At 44.7% G+C, this 20,455-nt stretch overlaps 1 protein-coding gene across 1 annotated transcript; it reads left to right on the top strand.

Annotated features, from left to right (window-relative positions):
• The first annotated feature begins 1,730 nt into the window (after positions 1 to 1,730).
• Positions 1,731 to 18,808, top strand: LOC122444030 (cytochrome c oxidase subunit 7B, mitochondrial-like). Its single transcript, XM_043472833.1, has 3 exons — positions 1,731 to 1,736; positions 4,199 to 4,206; positions 18,371 to 18,808. The coding sequence occupies exon 3, from the start codon at positions 18,433 to 18,435 to the stop codon at positions 18,673 to 18,675; it is 243 nt and encodes an 80-aa protein (XP_043328768.1). The 5' UTR covers positions 1,731 to 1,736; positions 4,199 to 4,206; positions 18,371 to 18,432; the 3' UTR covers positions 18,676 to 18,808.
• The last annotated feature ends 1,647 nt before the right edge of the window (positions 18,809 to 20,455 follow it).

Genomic DNA, 20,455 nt, shown 5'->3' with positions numbered 1-20,455 from the left:
TCAAGTATTTTCTCATCTCCTGGTCAAGATCAAATGACCAGGAATTTTCCGAATGTTGTAATGTTTGTGACATTCCTTAAGCAAGTTGATCAAGACGTTGCACTCTCCAGCGTGTAAGGGGCAGATACGTCAGGATGCATCTTTAGGAAAAGGAGATGGAGCACAGCAGAGCAACACAACTCGTGGCCACACCCGGACAGCAAAGAATGGTATCCACCAGCAAAGGCCGGTGGTCTGGGTGCCGGAGCAGGGCCAGCTCCGGGTGGTGAGGGCTCTGTGCCCTCTACTCCTGATCCCTCTTGACCAGCCCTGGGAGGGGGTATTTGATCCACAGTTTTGTCTCTTCCTCACCCTCTGTGCTACCCTCTGTCTCTCCCTAGGCCCTAGAGTGCCAGGGGCATCAACTTCCTGGTGTGAGTCCTGTGGGCAACCCCCGGGTGGGGAGCTCCCTGGAGCAGTGAGCAGGTGGGGGACAAGGTGAGGCTTGGGAAGCACAGAGCTGTGAGGTTCTCCCAAATCTACTCACACTTCTGCACATGTTCCCAGGTGCCCCTGTTTACCTTGGAGCCACAGCCTCTGGTCCCACTGGGTAGAGCACACCTAGGTCAGTCTGCATGGTGGCCAGATACACTGCAGACCTCCCCTACTCCAGCCTGACTCGAAGCCCCAGATGTGAGGGACATACGCCCTCAGGGCCTGGTCCTCTCTCTGGCTCAGAAACCTGAGGCTGTTGCACTCTGGACTCACTGGCACCCACTCTGATCCTTCCAGTCTGGCTGTCCCAGGGACGCCTCGTGCCTAAGTCACTTCAGTCGTGTCCAGCTCTTTGTGACCCCGTGGACTGTAGCCCACCAGGTTCCTCTGTCCATGGGATACTCCGGGCAAGAATACTGAAGTGGGTTGCCATTTCCTCCTCCAGGGGATCTTCCCGACCCAGCGATCGAATCCACATGTCCTGCATTAGCAGGCGGGTTCTTTGCCACTAGCGCCGACCATGCCTCATCTGTCCCCAGACAGTTGAGAAAAGGAGCTATTGCCCACCATCCCAGATGGGATCTACCAAGCACTGCCGGGCAGTGCCGGGCTGCCTCTGCAGAACTCCCTCCCCGGCTGTTTGGAGGGCACGTCCTGACCCCTCCCCCGCATGGACAGAGTGGGGTCCTGTGTCCGGGTGGGCCGTTCCCTCTGTGGGGCATCTTCTTCCACTCACCACCCCACCCTTCTCTTCTGGCAGAACCTGCCGCACTCTCTTTCTCTGGTTCTCACATTGCTGGCCTTCTCGGCCAAGTTCCTCTCCCTCCTTTGCCCAGCCTCAGGCTTCCCTAGGAAACACACATTTCAGCATCTGCTCCTGCAACAGCACTGCTGTTTACCCTGTGTGAATCCTCACCTCTCCTCATTAACACAGGCACCAACCCCAGCTTCCCTAATGTCCTCTCCTGATACTATCTTCCTTGAACTGGTTTTCTGGAGGGTTGTGCCCTGAGGAGAGTCTATGAGTGAAGGACAGTGAAGGCTTCATGAACCAAGTGCTCCTGGTGGGTGGGCAGATCCCTTGGACCCTCCTCTGCACTCTGGGAGACGTGCACCCACACCCCCGCTCCCCACCACGGGACTCCAGCAGCGGCAGTGGCTGCCTCCTCACCTGGTTCTGATGGCAGATCCTGGATGTGAATGTGAGGACCCAGCCGTGCTGACGCTACCCCATGTGGAGGATGAGGAAGGCAGGGAGGCCGGTGGAGTTGGGGCGACTCTGCCTTGCTCACCTCCATGCCAAGGGGACACTCGGGGAAGGAGTCCAAAGTGGAATATCCTAAGGAAAGCAGGTAGAAGGAGTGTGATCCAGATGCCAGAGTCTGTCCCCTGTCACCTCCTGATCCACCGCTGCAGGCTGTTTGGTCCCAGGGGAATGTGGCCAATGCAGTGAGAGGGACCACTTGGAGAGAATGTAGCCAGCAGACTCCACACCCTCAAGGATCCCCGATAGCCCCTGATGGGCTCTGTCCTCTCAGCATGGCAGGGCAGGTGCCCAGCACAGGGCCAGGTGGTGTCATCCAGAGAGCCCAACCCCTCCACCTGAGGCCAGAGGAAGCCCCCTCCCCTGCCTGCCTCTGGGGTCTCTTGTAGCTGAGCTTCTCCCCCTTTTGCTTTTCATCTCTTCTCATCTGAATCAGAAACAGTTCCAGGTTTCCAATTCAGGTGACTCTAAATGCATTTCCCCGCTATGGGAGTGGCCATCTCCAGGCTGCACTTTCTGACCGCTGCCTCCAGGCTCCCAGACTGTCCTCCAGAGACCCAGCTGCTAACTGGTCCCACCCTTGTGACTGGTTCCGGGGAGTCCTGGGCTTTCCCAGCAGGAAAGGCTGTGTCAGCACCCCCAACATCCCCAAAGGTTTTACTTCTCCCTGGAGACTCCCAGCTCCATCCCCACTTTCCCTCTTCTTATAGCTCAGCTCTGTCTCCTCATCAGAAGCCCGAGTTCTGGGAACATCTGGCTTCTCAGTTGGGCTCCCCTTCCACCTCATCGCTCCTGTCTGTCTCCTCACAGGGGAGGCTCTGGGGTGCTGATTGCCACGCTGCCGTCTATGTATCTCACACAGTGAGTGGGGAGCTTTGGAAGAGGGCAGAGGAGTGGATTCCAGGGTGTCAGGGAAGTGGATACTGATCCTGTGTGATTAAAAAAAAAATCATGTGTACAACACTGAACATCTGTCTGTTCTACATTTAAAATCACACTTATTGCCTTTATCTCATTCAATCCCCACATCCTTAGGGCCACCGTGGATGGTTGTACAGATTGTTCACTGTGCAAAGTCACCAGGTCCGGGGACAAATGAGAGCTGACATCCAGTTCATGCTCTGCCTGCCAAGCCACGGACCTTGGAGAGGCACTCTGTTCTCCTAAAGGAAGGGGACGTCTTAAACATGCATTCACCAAGTCAGGCACCAGAGAGGCTGTACAGGCTCAGAGGACAGCTCTTTCAAAAATTCACACCAGGGGGCAGTATAGACTATCTGGTGTTCCCTATGTGGCATTCCTGTGGCTATAAAAAGGAGAGCTTATAAATTGAGACCTAGAGATCTTAAGTGACTTTCTCAAGGTCGACCAGGTCATTGTAGGGCAGAGGTCTGGCCTTGGGTTCTTCAGTCCCATTTCCTGACCCTGCACCTAAGTTCTTCTCTCTGGGTCGAGCATTCGCAAACATAACCTCTGCCTCCCTGACTTCTCATTAAGCCTAGGCTTCATTCTGCTCCTGCTCCGATTTTGTTCCTTGGTAATTCCAAGGGGTGGAATAGGAGCATTAGGTGGGTCTAAGAGTGAACAGATTCATCCTCCACAGCCCTGGCGCCCAGGAGGAGCCCCTGCCCTCACCAAGAGAGTGCATGCATGCGTGACAAGTTGCTTCAGACTCTTTGCGACCCTACTAACTGTAGCCCGCCAAGCTCCTCTGTCCATGGAATTCTCCAGGCAAGAATACTGGAGTGAGTTGCCATTCCCTTCTCCAGGGAATCTTCTCTACTCAGGGATCAATCGGAGCCTCCTGTAGCTCTAGCGTCGCAGGCAGGTTCTTTACCGCTGAGCCACTGGGGAAGCCCCACCAAGAGAATACTTTTTAGTTTCTTTTCCTCTTAGATGCTGGACCTATACCACTAGCAAACTGCCTTGCTGGGACTTACCAAGTCCTTGGCCTTGGAGCTGGCATCACAGGGCATCTGGGTGCATGGCGTGTCTCCAGGACTCATCAAAACCAGCTAAGAAGTGGTTAGAATTCAGCAACTGCTAGCTACTCACACGTCAACTACCCTGTGTTTCCCGAGCCCGGCAAGCCCCTCAGGGCTCTGAGACCAGCAGCCTCTCACTTCTCTGTAGCAGAATCAGGGTTCTGTCCTCTGTGAGAAGATCCCCAGCCCCAGTCCTAAGCAGAACCATCTTTCCCCAAAGACATACATCTGCGAAGAGCAGCATCTCTTTCCCTTCACAATCCTATCTAGCACTGACTCTCTGAATTTTTTCAGCGTGAATATAATCTAGCTGTACAAACTCTAAAAAAATTTCTGTGGATGGTAGAGGTGGGAGGTCTCCCCAGAACACAGACTGCATCCTGATTTATTGGTAATTCCTCTCACTGAGTCTGGGGTTGCGCAGCCCAGGAGCTGGAATCTAGAGGACAGGAGGAGCCTGGGAGGTGGGAACCAGGGATGGAGGTATACTGGGCCCTCCAGCAAGGTCAGCAGGGCCAGAGGTCAGAGTTCATTAGCACATGAAACATGAGACCATAATTCTGTCTTCCTTTCACACAGGGTGGGGCAGCCAGAGGACTGTGGACACTCTGTTCTTCCTGTGTTCTCCAGACGCCAGCTACATATATCACTGTGGAGAACGATGTGGTGACTGGGTTTTCCTTGAGGCTCTGATGTCCACCACGAGGACTGGAGGCTGTCGCTCTGTGTATAGATATTGCAGTTCACCCAGGGAACCAGATGATGACTGGATAGGAGAACGAAGGTCAGGCCTCTTGGAGGTGTTGTAGATGAGTTCTAAGGAAATCTAGAGTAAGGAGGTGGTGGGATAGAGTTGCTGCTGAGCAATTGCTGAGCTGAAGTCTGTGTTTGATCTTTTTTTTTTTTTACTGGCAATGAACTGGTTTTGAAACTTCTAACCTTAGCTTCCCTGTGAAGCTGGCAGATAGGAGCCGCTGCTTGGCCTCCAAATGGCATCTCTACATCAGTGCTCCATCTCTTCACCCCTGCCTCCTTCCTCAGGAGATGCCCCTCCGTGTTTGCCACCAGCCCTCGAGCATCCTGAGATGCTAGAAAAGACAGAGTCTTTTTCTGGGGAGTTAGGGAAGTGGTATTAAATGTCAGGGCTTCCCTGGTGGCTCAGCGGCAAAAGAATCTGCCTGCCAATGCAGGAGACGTGGCTTTGGTCCCTGGGTTGGGAAGATCACCTGGAGAAGAAAGTGGCAACCCACTCTAGTATTCTTGCCTGGGAAATCCCATGGACAGAGGAGCCTGGTGGGCTACAGTCTGTGGGGTCTCAAAGAGTCAGACACGACTCAGCAACTGAGCACAACACCACCAACATCAATTAAAAACGTCATGCCCAGTGGCCCAGGAGCACACCCAAGAGCCAACCCTCGGGAGACTGGGGCTCCAAGAGCAGATTCGTCTTCTCTTAGTTGTCTGCCTCCCCGCCTCCCTGCCTAGGAGCATGGAAATAAATGGGAATTGGAGCAGACCATCTGCTAAGAGCCCCTCCTTTGCCACTGTCTTTACCTTTTCCGGTCCTCATTTTCCTCAGCTATTAAGTAAGGAGTCGGATTAGTAGCCCCACCCCCTCCCTCTCTGCTTTCGTTGAGATTCACTCTGTCTCCTGACCCTCTAGCCTCCAGGTCCGGATGGTGCTGGTGGCTCCGGCTCCCCTCCGCATGTGTCACTCTTGTCATCACCTCAAGGCGACGGCCTCTCTGGTAAACAATTTCTTCTCAGGAGCACAGGAAGCTGGGGCCATCTGGGGCCCTGAAGGGGCAGTGTCTCAGACAGACCCCCAGCTTCATCCCACACAGGGGGCGCCCTTCCAGTCCAACGGCTGTTACACTCTAGTCCTCGTCCATGTCCTCTGGGCTCACACCACCACCTTCCTCAACACCCAGCCGTGACCCCACCACCCTTCCCTCACACCCCCTCCACAGCTGGCCCAGGTCCCCAGGTCCCTCACCAGTTCTCCCCAATGGGGTTTTGAAAACTAGCACCACTCTTTCCCTACAGTTTCACCTTTATTCACCCTGAGCAAGGACCTTGCTGCCCCCTTCACAGAGAGGACAGTGGCAATCAGATGGTTTTCATCACCCTTCCCCGCTCCCGCCTTACAATGAATTGCATTGTTTCTACTCCTCCCTGAAAGCCCACACATCACATCAATGAAGGAGGTGAGTCTTTTATTTCCAGGGAACTCCTTCCCCATCCACTCGGGATCTCATCCACTCGCACCTCATTCCTTGAACTTTCTTCTCTCTTATTCGCAGCTTCAACCTCTCAGAGGTTTAAAGAAAAAACAAAACCATCCAACAAACAAAAACTCAGGCTCCTATCTCTGATTATCTTGGAGCCATCATATTATTTCACTCCTTCCCACGACAGTCCCTCTTCCCTGTTCTCTCCTTAGGTTTCTTCATCACCAGTGCACATGCTGAGGTTTTCTTCTCTTGCCTTTCGGAGTGTTTAGGCATATGACATGCAGACCCTTGCTGCTCTCCGCATGTTCATATATGCAGCAAGGTCTTCAAGGATTCTTTTCTGGTAACAGAGGTAAGCCTCTAAGTCTGTTCCTATCTTACTTTTTAAAAAAAAGAATTTCTTTTCTGTCTCAGAAATTGTTTGTCTCTGCAATGTGCCTGCTCTTGCAGCCTTCACTGCCTGCCCAATGACCTATTCTGTCATTTCAATGGGTCTCTGGGGGTTGGGGATGGGGGGAGATATCTACCATGGATTTCCTTTCTGGTTCTGGAAACAAGTTAGTGTCTTCAGGTGTCATCTTCCACATAAGCTTCCTGGGCACACTCATGACCTTTCTCAAGCGAGGTGAAAGTGCGCTGCCCCCTTGGACGGCTCACAGTGGAGCTGAATGGGCTCTCTCTGCCTCACATTTTGGGGCTTTGGTGGTCCATCCTCACGCTTCATCCAAGCACAGTAGTTTCCTCCACTCTTCCCCTGGTTCTTGAAGTGGTGATCTTTATTCCACGGCACCAATCAGGAAGCATTTGGCCACCATGTAAGGAGCCATGCCTGGATCCGAGAGGTGGAAAGGCCCACACCCATCTGGGGGATGTGGAAGTTTTCAATATTGGAATCCCTACAATAAGGCCTCCAAAATGTGGATGGGATTTCCAAGCTATTTATATGTGTGTGTATAGAAGAAAGGTCATAACAAGTGTCACAAATCACTATTTCTTTGGCTCCACCCCATCAGCTCCCAAGGAACTCCATAGACTTTTGCAAGAGGGAACTTTCTCTGCACATTCTTGGTTCTGCTCATAAAAAAGACACTTTGTACAATAGTTCAGCCCTTTCAAAAGTGTTGCCTTCGCTCTGCATGGTTGCCTTATTCACTTCTCCCTGTCAGCTGAGGCTTCCCAGGTGGAGCTAGTGATAAAGAATCTGCCTGCCAATGCAGGAGATGTGACTTCAATACCCTGGGGGAGAAAATGGCAACCCACTCTAGTATTGTTGCTGAGAGAATCCCATGGACAGAGGAGCCCAGCGGGCTACAGTCCATGGGGTCAAAAAAGAGTTGGACGCGACTGAGCATCTGAGCACAAGGTAAGCTGAGGAGTGGATAGATTGGTCCACTTTACCAAGGAGGGCTTACAAAGGCAAGGCGATGTCCCCTGTCTATTCCCCTTGGGCCACTGCACTTAGGTGTGGTGGGCTCAAATGACCTTTCTAGTCTCTAGTATGCAAGGCTTGCTTTTGTCCAACTAAGCCAGGGCTCTGCTCTGAGTTGAAGACGTTTGACCTGAAATTTGCTGGACACATTGGGTCAGCTCTACCCTGCCTGTTACCTTTCATTTAGAGGGGAGGTAGTGGAAAGGCCCATTCTTCAATTTAGGTGATGCTAACTGTGACTCCATCTGTCCCCTTCCATGTAATTCTCAGAGCTCGGTAGGGAAGGAGGTGAGTGATAAGCTCCTTCCATGACTGTCCCGTGACAGGAAACATCTTGTTTCTCTCCGCTTTCTTTTAACGTGATGAGAACTCTGGCTCTGCCAAGCTTGTCTAAAGGATGAAACCCCCGCTGGTGCCACCACTGCCTGCCCCCACAGATGTCCGCACAGATGCAGAGTATGCATGTCTGTGCTAAGCGTGCATGTGTGCTAAGTCGCATCAGTCACATCTGACTCTGTGTGACCCTTTGGACTGCAGCCCGCCAGGCTCCTCTGTCTGTGAGATTCTCCAGGCAAAAGTATTGGAATGGGTTGCCATGCCCTCCTCCAGGGGATCTTCCTGATCCAGGAATTGAACCTGCATCTCTTATGTCTCCCACATTGGCAGCCAGGTTCTTTACCACTAGCACCATAAGTGTCCTACATCTCATTTGCTGCCAGACTGTCTCAGGCTATTTCATATTTCTGCAAAAGTCAAAGGTCCTGACTGCTGTTGCCATGCACCCATTCTTGGGAGGCTCTATGTTCTCAGAGATACAGTACTTCAGCGGTTTGTTTCTTTATTTCTTATCACATTACTTAAAAAATTTTATAACTTCACATACATCAACTATACCTCAATAATAAATAAATATTTTATAACTTCAGTTTTTGTAATCCCCCCTTAAGTAGCCAGGAGTCTTTGAGACTGAATTGGAGGAAAGCTAATGACTGTGCCAGGCAGGATCTCTGGGAAGTCAGGATTTTTCTAAGACTGATTGGGCATAATCATGGTTTTTTAGATAATGACGGGTGGGTGGGTCTGCTCCTTTCAGGCTGGCCTCCTAGCTTTTCCAGAATTATTAAGAAATGCCTGAATGTATCATTGCTTTTAACAATAAGATGTCCCAGCTCCATCTTCATTTTCTTGTTCTGTGAGGCAGCACTTAGCTGAGGTTCCTGTGGTGAATGAAATACAGTGAAATCCAATGTCATAAGATGTACACACCGCCATGAGTAAACACATGGTGCTGAGTAAAGTAAAATCTACATCACAATACCATTTATGTTAACTTAAAAAGTATGCACACAAAATGACAATGCTTATTTTAGTAAGAATGGGTATAAATCAAGTGTGTATACCTGTGAGGGGAGGGAAACTGGAGAGGAGGTTGGGGATAAAAAAGAATACATAAGTAAATAAATAAAATAAGAGTGGAGACTTGGACACATCGGTGGTAAGAATACACTATGAAGTGAGGAAAATAAACTCAACCTGCTGCTCCCATGATTTAAAGAAGCTAGAACACTGCTTACATCTGGGAAGCGGCGTGTTTAGGTTAAGGAAGCTGAACTAATTGTTCCAATGAGTGATGGAAAGCGTAACAAGATATCAAGAAATTTAAAGCGATATGGGTAAAGTCTTACTTGGCACCCTGTGGTACACTGCCAGATGTGATTTTAAATCTCAAGTATGGTATTTAAGTGGAGAATAAAGTGAGTAATTCCTTCCTATTTAATTAAATAAAAATAGAAGAATAAATAAGCTAGAATGATAGAAAGATGGTTCTGGGATGGATGTTACAGCCAAGCCAGGTTCCGAAGAGTGGAAGGAACCAAAGAACTTGTAACTCATTCCCTCTCTCTATAGAAGGAAGGATCTATGAAGCACTGCTATCCTGTGAGGGTAAAGGGTAGAGATGCAGAATGATTAAACAAGACAAGGAGACAGAGTTCTTCAGAAGAGAGAAATAGGAAGGAAAAAAAGCAAGACCTAGGAGTTGAGAAAGTGTGAGGGAGAGGGGGAGAAAAGAGAGAGAGAGTCCACAGGTTATATGTATGTGAGAAAGTGCTGACATGTGGAAATAGAAGGTTGCTGGGGCCCAGACAGTGAGCAAATTTGCATAAGAAGCCCAAGGAGCATTCTGGGAGGAAATCATTAAGACCCATATCCCTTCTTGGAGCTTCCCTTTTGGCTCAGCTGGTAAAGAATCCACCTGCAATGCAGGAGACCTGACTTCCATCCCTGGGTTGGTAAGATCCCCTGGAGAAGGGAAAGGCTACTCATTCTAATATTCTGGCCTGGAGAATTCCATGGACTGTATAGTCCATGGTGTCTCAAAGAGTTGGACATGACTGAGCGAAATCAGATATCTCTTCTTGATGGGTTTAAAAATCAGGATTACTGGGGACAACTTAACTAATAAAAGTACTAACATAGACTATAGGAGAATATGTTCATGATTTCCAAGTAGGGAAAGATTTCTTTAACAAGATGCAAGAATACCAGTCATACAGAAAAGAGTAGTACATTTGACTACATTAAAATTTATAGTTTCTTTTTAGCGAAAGACACTATTAAGAAGATAAAAAAGTAAGATCATAGTGTGGGAGAAAACACAGCTAACAAAAGAAAATGGGAGACTCCAACAGACATTTACAAAACAGATTTTCCAAATGACCCATAAACATGTAGAAAAGGTGTTCAACCACATTAGTAATCAGGGAAATTAAAAATAAAAAGTGATGAGATACACCAGAAAAAAAACAACAATATCAAATGTTGGTGAAGATGTGGAGCAAGAGGAATGCAAACACACTTCCACTGTTGGTGGACATATGATGGCATACTCTGCAGAACTGGCAATATATGTGATAACATAGATTGTATAAACTCAAGCACATTAAATGGAGTTAGCCAGTCACAAAACAGTCCATGCTGCATGATTCCATTTATGTGAAGTTAAAGGGCTTCCCTGGTGGCTCAGAAAGTAAAGCGTCTGTCTGCAATGCAGGAGACCCAGATTCGATCCCTGGGTTGGGAAAATCCCCTGGAGAAGGAAATGGCAGCCCACTCCAGTACTCTTGCCTGAAAAATCCCATAGAGGAGCCTGGTGGGTCCATGGGGTTGCAAAGAGTCAGACATGACTGAGCGACTTTACTTTCACTTTCAAAGGAAAAAAATGCGAAAATAAACCATAGCATTTAGGGGTATACTGAGTACTTAAGTGGTAGAAATACAAAGAGAAGCAGGTGGTGATTTCCATGAACAGAATATTGGGGGAAGGGTAGTGGAGAGAAGTGGTGCATGGTATTGGAAGAGGAGATCTTTTAGGGTGCTGGCAATGTCTGTTTATTGGCCTGAGTGATGGTCGTGTGGGTGTTGATCTTGAGATAAGCATTGTGCTTGGTGTACATTTTTGTTTTTGTCTTTCCATTGTATGTGTGCTCGATGTCACAATTTAAATTTAAAAAGTGATGCTACTTATATAACAAAGGAAACACAGATGTTTGACGTGAACCTGTTTGCAAAAACTAGGTAGTTTTTTTTTCCCCACCTTTCAATTGATGGAGAAATTGGTGACATTTTATTCTCCAGTATTGAAGTTGGAGCCACTTTTCCTTCCTTCATCTTTCTGTTAGGGCTTTTTTCACACCCATGTGTCAATTGACGCTGGAAAATCTGGCTCCAAAGAGAATTCAAGGACCTAGATAGCCATATATGGAAAATCATTGAGTCTGATCAAGGTTTAGAGTATACATTAAGGATTCAAGTTCTCAAGATGTGACATTACAGTCCATAAATGCTGCTCCAAAGGGCCTGTAAAGACACCAAAGCCATCTTCCCAGAACTTAAGAATAGCAGTGTGTGGATACAGAAGTTTTCTTAGAGCAGGCTGCAAATGTCGATTTGTTTGGTACAGACTGGATCTCAAGTCCAGTGCTCTAGGGCAATAAAGAATCGAAACTGCTCAAGAAGATGGTAAACCATTTTTAAAGGTTGAATGGTCTAAGATTCTTGGAAGTATGGGCTAATCTTTCATGTTTGTCCGACATGATAAATTGTAGAACCTAGATATGGAGTGAAGGGAATTGATTAGGTATAACACTTACCATACATCATTAGGAACCATTGACCAAAAAGAAATTCCTTTGTGTTTTTATTCCGGTCATATCATGTTTATATAGTATTTAGGGGAAACTCTGTAAGAGAGGACTGTGATCAATTGTTTATACATTTTAACTAATGATCCAGAATACTTGTATTTCAGTTTGAGAGAAAGTGATAAATAACAACCGTGAGTCCATGGGGGCAGATTAGCTCAAGCCAGTTTATAAACCATAGTTTATGAGCTATTTTACAAAACCCTAAGATGTACTTATGGATTAAGACAAAATATCTCATTTGTACCTAAGTGGTGCATACGGTTTCACATAGTTCAATTTCTGACAGTTCTGTTCTGCTGGGGATTTTACTGTAATTGTTGAGGTGGGAGCAGGTTAGGAATAGAAACTGTGGCATGAGTTGGCTGTCACCCATGCTGATACTGCTCCCAGAGATGTGTGCACTTCTTGTTCTTTTGTCCTTGATCTCCCTCAGACCATCCTTTCCTTCCAGAAAGAGGCACACATATGCCCCAAATAACTGATACATTGTTAAAACAAATATGGTAATTGGTCTGTACATTCCTGTACATTCCTCTATCACGATCTGCTTTTAAATCTGCCTAGGTGTACATATTGCTGTCCATCAGTCATATCTAAATGTCTATCTTTTTATTTGTCTAGATAACTGGTCAGTTTCCTATGGTTCAACTGAGTCCCTTCATCCATCTTGCAATCTGTTCAGTAAGAATCTGTCCTCTTTAGAACCCACCTGCTCCAAAGAGTCATCTCACCCGCTCCTAAAAGCGGTTATGGAGGTGGGTGGTAAAGGGCCACCGGAGTTGAACTCCAGGGCTGCTCCACCAGTGCGTCTTGCATCTCACCCTGCCAAGCATAGGTCTGGTATTGGGGTGACAAGTGCTTGACCAGGAATGCTCAGAACATGCAGGGGTTCACAGGCTGGTGGTTCTGGAAGAGGGAGCGAGAGTATGTGTGAAATGGACAGGGGTGGGTAGGACCATCTCCAGACCTCGGTTGTTCTTTTGTTTTTGTTGTAGCAGTGCTGCATGGCTGGCAGGATCTCAGTTCCTGGGCCAGGGACTGAACTCATGGCAGTGAAAGCTCTGAGTCCTAACCATTGGACCACCAGGGAACTCTCTCCCAAACCTTAGTCTGTTCCTGAGGGGTTTCCCTCCAGATCCAGATCCTTATCAAAGGCCATCTTTACTTCCTTCTCTTCTGTTTTTGGCTATTCCAGGGGCAAGCAGCAATCAGTCAAACAAACAAGAGCTACCATCTCTTCCCCTCACAATAGTCCAGGTCTTCCTTGCCCCTGGTGACCAGTCAGACTGCCCTGAGGCTTCCACCAGGTAAACACTGTAAACACTATGGTTGCATTTGGGGTGAGGATACCTCAGTCTTAAAGCCTGCTGCTAGCCTTCTTCTTAGACATGAGGTCAAAGATTCCATTATGATTTTGAGTCAGAGGCAAAAGACTAGCCAACTGGCCAAAAGGCAGAGCTGGTTCAAAAGCCCCCAGATTTAAGGACACATTTTTCTCGGCTTTACTAGAATAATGTTTACAATTGTAGCCAAGTTTTATGTGTAGTTGAGTGGAAATACATACTTTAAAAAATTTAGGTGCTGTGACATTTCTAAGTTATTTTTCAATAGGAGTAAATTCAAAAACCTTTTTAGGTGAGATGCTTTGTTAAATATAAGGTGTTTATCATGAACTTAACACATCATTCAGGGCTAGAATTGAGTATATAACAGTAGTCACTCTTCCTTAAACAAAACAGAAACATATGGCTTGAAAATATATGCCTATTTGTGGGGAAAATGGAACAAACACTTGAAAGTGGGACCTTTCTGGAAACTCTGGGTCATAGAGTTGTGTCTTTTTAAGAGGATCCATGTGCCATCAGAAGAGCCCAAACTGTTTAAGAATTTAGCCTTTCCACTTTGTTCTGTGTTGAAAGATCTTGAGCACCTTGGTTGTCCTGGGCTCAGGTACAACCAACCAATGTTTGACTGCAGAGGCAACAGGAATGGATATTCTTTACCAGCTTTTGGAAGTGAAAATCCAATATAAGTTATTATGATATACATGACAAGTCAATTTCAGTTGGTAGTGTTTTGAACCTAATATCTGTAAATGCCAAGAGTAAAACAACTCTTCAATATATGTAGTTACTGCTGTATTCATTAAGCTGTGTGTATGCTCAGTTGCTCAATCATGTCTGATTCTTTGTGATCCCATGGATGGTAGCCCACCAGGCTCCTAAGTCCGTGGGATTTCCCAGGCAAGAATACTGGGGTAGATTGTCATGCCCTCAGCCAGGGGATCTTCCCAACCCAGGGATTGACCCACGTCTCCTGCATTTGCAGGTGGATTCTTTACCACTGTGCCATCTGGGATGCCCCATTAAGTCTTCCATTCACATTAATTCACAGTTTCTACTGAGAGCCAGATAAATGCCAAGTATCCCATAGAAGGTATATAAAATAAACTGTTCTCTGACCTCAGGACGTACCCAGCTGGATAGGCAGACAAATATATTGATACATCAGAATACAACAAATGCTGTAACTGGGAAACGATCTGGGTTTACGGCCACATGGAGGATAAGCACATTGAGGAGTATCATCTCCTAGTCTAGAAGGGACAAGAGGAGATGGAAAGAGTTAAGCCAGGAAAACAAGAGGGAGAATAATATTCCTGACCAAGGAAACGACAGGTGTAAAATTGAGAGAAACATTCTATGGTCTAAGTTTCAACACAAGTTTAAAAAATAAATGTATAATCTGGGAAAGAATGGAGATAGTTTGTACAGTACAAAGACTGTGGTTCTAAACTCAACACAGAGTGACCTTGGGCAAGTCACTGAACTTCTTTATGCTTCATTCTTTTAATCTATCAAATGAGAGACTGGGTAAGTTTCTAAGCTCCTTTGCACAGAAAGAAACAGAAATGTATTTGCAAAAATAGTTTCAAGTCAACCAGAACTTGAGGACAAGCTTTGAGTTTGGGGAGTTGCCCTGTGGGCTTATGCATAGATGGAGACAACTTCTATTAAAGAACAGTCTAGGGACTTCCCTGGTGGTCCAGTGGGTAAGACTTTGCCTTCCAATGCAGGGCGTGCAGGTTCTATCCGTGGCTGGGGAGCTAAGATCCACATGTCTCTTGGCCAAAAAACAAAACTTAAAACAGAAGCAATGTTATAACAAATTCAATAAAGACTTTAAAAAAAAAAGCAGTCTTGTCTCAGACTATCCCCCAGAACATTCACTGAAGTCCGACTTGCACTTGATTAGCACTGGGCATGCCCCTGCTGCGCTGTCTCTTTCATTCACTGCTGGTGAAGACAGTGGTGGCTAATAGCTAAAAACAGGAGCCAACTGAGGCTTGCGGGCTTGGTCTGCTCCTGATCCACCTCTGCCCCACCTTCCAGTTTCCCTCACTCTCTCCCACTCTCCAGAAGATCTTTGTTCCTTCAGGTAATTTTAGCTGTTGAGTGCTTGAAACCCAGACTTACATGACATGATCATCTTTGAAGATTATCTTTAAGCCCCACAGCAGAATTCCTCAAAAGTGGTGGTAAGTGTTCCCATAAATGCCAGTGATATCCCAGAAAAGACAGAAGTTTTGCTTGTGTGTATGTGTGTTTTAATCATCCTGCCCTTTCCCTGTCTCTCTAGAATAGTTCCCTTATGTTGACACTGGTGACACCAATGGTCTCTGAGTTTCTGGACAAGAGGGAGAAAGCCCATCTTTCCTGGATCAATATAACAAATTTCTAAAATGCAGTTTCCAAAATGCAGTCCTCATGTCTCATGTATCTTCAATTTCAAACTTGAACTATGGATCTAGAGAGGAAAATGCAATCGGTGTACAATGACAAGACACCAGTAACTAAGACTATGGTTAGGGGAAGCTTACTGTTCTGATTAAGGATAAAATGTCAAAATAATTTCTCCCATCAAATCAGTTACCTACCTGTTGTGGAAAGCAGCAGAAAAGTAACGACAGGATATGTAAGAGCCTCTTAGGAAAGTGGAAATCTATTTAAAAATGAGTGAACTTTAGTAACTTGGTGGCAAGTGAGGAACTTAGAATTTTAAGTATATGGAGATGAACTCCATGCAAACTGTTTTCCTCGATAGAAATAACTTTACTTATGTTCAAAATGTTTTGAAGGGGTAGAAATGCAGCAACACCTTCCAACATCCTGTGCAGAGGAGTCATAGAGACTAGAAATCCAACGTTACATAATTTATTGGACTTCAAAGGAGAGAATCTTTGATAGGAAAGCAGAGCCTAGTAGAATCGGGATTTGTAAAGAATGGACAAATGTATGTGTTAGGAGCCCCAGTAAATACAAAATAAACAGGACTGTTTTGGGGGCTGATACTCCTTTGAAGTCACACTTTTCTTTGAAAGAATTTATTGTATGACTCTAACAAGTGGAAAGAGATATATCATTGATGAAGTCCTTAAGAAGATCACTATACCAAATACAGTATCTGGTTTCATAACCTCCAGTCTGATTGTATAAGGGCCAGATCTGAAACCTAGACAAAGAAAAGACCTGTAATTACTGGAAGGCATTTGTCAAACAACTCTGATAGAGAGAAAAAATGAGGAAAATAGATCCTTCCGTACTCATAAACGTGGCCATTGTGCTCCCAAAGACTTCTATTACTCAGATTCTGACGGCCAGGGCCACTGACGTGCCATCTACAATCTTAGCCCAGCCCTTGTTTCTATTTCAGTCGCCACTGAGGCAAGTACAGCATTAGTGATCTCAGTCTTAATTCATCCTCAGGCCCAAGCATGACCACTCCTTCTTACTTCCCACATCTCTGCCTCTGCCAATCCACATGAACATGGGGCCAGCCCTCCCAACACCTCCTTTCTTGCAGGCTGACACAGCCCATCAGCCAGGGCCTCTGTTAGTCCCCGGGCCTGGACTCCGAACAATCACGTGTCCAGGATCTAGGTCAGGGCTCAAATAGGTAGATATCCTGCTGACTGTGGATGGATATCTTAGTCACATATCTGCCCCAGGGAATCTCTGGTCCTCACACAACCAGGATCATGCCTCTCCCTTTCCCCAGATGCTGTTGTGAGGCTTGGTGTGACTCGTTTCTTTGTTCATTATGTTCTTCACACTCTTGACTTCCCACCTAAGCTGAATGTTCGGAGCCCTCATGTCTCCTCATGTCAAGAATTTACCACTATTGTCTTTTAATGGTATCTGACATATTTGGCAGATTACATGAAGAATTCCTCAGACTGTAGAAAAGAGGGATCTCTGACAGATTCTCCTGCTTTATCTTTAACTACAGCTGCTACCACATTCACCAAAAGAGGAACCCGTAAATTCTCTACTCTATTTGAAAATGGACAAGATGGCCCAGCTGCCATCCATGTCATTCAACCAAACAGGTGTCAACTGGTCTTATTAAAACAAGACCTCCCTGTATGACAATTGCCATTGTGCATGGTTTCTTTACATCAAAAAAAAAAAAAAAACAAACAAACCTGCTCATCCTCTCCTTATTCATAATTTTAGTATTTAGAATTTAAAAAGAGTTTAAAAAAAAAGTAAGAAAATAATTCAATAGAAGTTGTTAAATTTGGAGATCTGATTTCCAAATTAAAGGGGTTTTCAAAGGTGAAAAAACAACAAAAGGTTCAAAATCAATACTCAGAGAAAACATATTATATTTGAAAAAAGATTACAGCGAATATGTCCAAAGTTCCAGGCAAAATCAATAACAAAAGCAACACCCATGACATAGTTTCATAAAAATTTTAAACTATAAGGGGAAAAAAAGAGAATTCTACAAGTTTTCAAGTAGCAAAAGTAGGTCATTTTCAAAGAGCAAAATATCAGACTAGCTTTGGCTTTTTCTGCTGCTATGAGCAAGGTCTGATGACACTGTTCTGACATCTTCTATGGAAGGGATAAGCTGCGACTCCGGAATAATGGGCCACATCAAGTCATTTGTATAGGGAGGCAACAGAGAGACATTCTCAGACCAAACCAACTTAAAAAAAAATATGTGGCAGCCAGAGACCTCTTTTGAAAAGTGCTGAAAACCGCAATATACGTTATGCAAAGCTAAAATTAGAGACAGAAATTTGAATGGCTAATGGCTAAAAATGAACCTCCGATAATTAATAACACCAACTATCATTAAAGAAGTAAGGGTAACTCTAAAAGGATAACTCTATTTATGACACTAGCTTAATTATTTGAGGAAAAGAAATCATAAAGGAAACATGAAAGAGAAAAAAAGTGAAAAATAATTATGAATGAGAAATCAGTACAGGGAACAAGAAGCACAGACAAAAAGAATAGCAGCCTTGTCTTCCATGAAGGGGAGTGGGACATACTTTTGATTAGGGAAAGAGATCATTAGAATGCTTATAGAGTGGTTTAAGATATTCATGTGTGTCTTTAAAACAGGGTTTTTTGTCTCCCAAAACTTTTTCAAAGATAAAGGGGATAATATAGTTCATAGAATCAAAGAGACAAATCCTAAACACTGAAAGAATTAAAACCAAATGTACCAAATGCCAGATTTAATGTAAATCATCTAACTCCCCCCCCAAAAGGCTATTTCTTCTTAAATCAATAGAAAAATTAATATTCTAAAAGGTTAAATTCAGTAAGGTTGGCCAAGATAGGTCATTTAAAAATAGTAAAAACAAATTAAAACAGAAGAAGGGAATTAAAATCTATCAAAATTAATATCAGATAATAGAGTTGGAAATAAAATTGATTAAGAATAATACAAAGTTTCAGTTTTTCAGGAGTCTGCAAGGGTAGTAGGTGACGAATTGCTAGAGGCCAGCAGCTGTAGTTTCAGCCGTTTTGTGTTCAACCTCAGGATGTTTCCCTTGGCCAAAAACGCGCTAAGTCGTCTGAGAGTTCAAACCATTCAGCAAGCAGTGGCAAGACAGATCCACCAGAAGCGGGCACCTGATTTCCATGACAAATATGGTAATGCCGTATTAGCTAGTGGAGCCACTTTCTGTGTTGCTGTATGGGTATATACGGCAACACAAATTGGAGTAGAGTGGAACCCATCGCCTGTTGGCAGAGTCACCCCAAAGGAATGGAGAGAACAGTAACCATCCTAGCTGGTTTAATATGAATTGCTTCAAAATCAACTCATAATTGATGCCAAGTAAAAGTACTATGTACCCATTAAAATATGGCATGTTTGAAGAAATAAAGTATACTTGAAACCTTCAAAAAAAAAAAGAATAATACAAAGTTTCAATAATAAAAAACAGCCAATATTCAATTAAATGGAACTGTGAAGCAATAAACACTAAGAATATAAGAAATTTTCCATTACTGTATTTTCTTTCATCTTAGAAGAGAACAGAACCAAGCCCAATAAAAACTATTTTTCACTCTCATTGATCTGTCATAGATCTTTTTTTCATGATTCTATGGACAACAGCTGGTTGTATAAGAAGATGTGTATCCTTGGCTATTAATATTTCTGCAAACTTGTATGCTAACAATATTACTGTGAGAGTCAGGAGGTGAACACACATAGAACCTACAATTGGGTAACACTGACCAGAGAAGGTTAATCTTGACATAAACTATTAAAACATCATTGGATAATGTTCACTAGGCCTTTGGTGAACTTTTGAGCATTTTCACAAACTCTGGTTCTTTTAGTGTAATGCTGAATGTGAATATTAATGCTGAAAATAGATCTTTCTTATGCATCATTATGTAGGAAGTAATTTCTCATTTGGATTAATATTAAGGTAACAGAATTTTTGTACAGGAGAATAATATATTCTCAGAAGACCCTGAGTCTGGGAAAGATTGAAGGCGAGAGGAGAAGGGGACGACAGAGGATGAGATGACTGGATGGCATCACTGACTTGATGGACATGAATTTGAGTAGACTCCAGGAGTTGGTGATGGACAGGGAAGCCTGGCGTGCTGCAGTCCATGGGGTCGCAGAATTGGACACGACCGAGCGACTGAACTGAACTGAACTGTTGAGATATCAGGCAGGCACCATCTTAGCCAAGTGATCTTAGCCAACATTACCAGTAATAAGACACGTTAACATCACGAACCCTCTGCTAAACTGCACTTGGTGGGCACAGCATCCTATCTGGGGGATACTTGCTATAATGCACAACCTCAATCTAATCAGGAGAAAACATCAGGCAAACCTGATAGACATTCTACAAAGTCACTGAACAGAACTCTTCAAAAGTATCAAGGTCATGAAAGATCAAGGAAAACTGAGGAATCATTACAGCCTGGAGGACATTAAAGAGAAGATCAATTAAATGCAATATGGGATTCTGTGCCATGAAAAACCAGTGAAATTGGAATAAAGTGTGTAGATTAGTTAATAGTATTGATTCAATGTCAGTACTTTGGTGTTGATCATCATACTTTGGACTTGATCATCAGACTTTGGTTGCATAAGAAGATATCCTAGAAAGCTAGGTGGAAGGCACATGTAAACTCTGTGGGTGCTGGCCTTACAATTTTTCTGAAAGCCTGGAATAATTTCAAAATAAAAATCTAAAAGAAATCTAAAGTAATAAACATCTCTTCTAATTGGCTTTTAAAAACTATTAATAAATGGGAAGAAACAAGAAATTCAAAGATGTCTAAAAATATTTTTCTACTTCTAGTTCTTTAACTAGGTAGTCACTTTCAGTTATTAGGGAATAGTCTCATTTTTTAGGTATTAACAAATTCAGTCCAATTTCACATTAAAACTTTAATCTCATGCAATTTACACCTTCTCTGCAGCCTCTGGCTCAGTCCTGACTCAGGCTCAGAAACCTGAAGCCTGGAAAGGGGACCTTGGCTGGCTTTTCATTCTTGTACCATGTTCTTTTCCCTCCATTTCTCCGTGAC

Source organism: Cervus canadensis, chromosome 6 (assembly GCF_019320065.1).
Source record: "Cervus canadensis isolate Bull #8, Minnesota chromosome 6, ASM1932006v1, whole genome shotgun sequence".
Lineage (NCBI taxonomy): Eukaryota > Metazoa > Chordata > Mammalia > Artiodactyla > Cervidae > Cervus > Cervus canadensis.
Note: the sequence above shows the minus strand (reverse complement) of the source record. Positions and strands in the feature narration are given on the sequence as shown.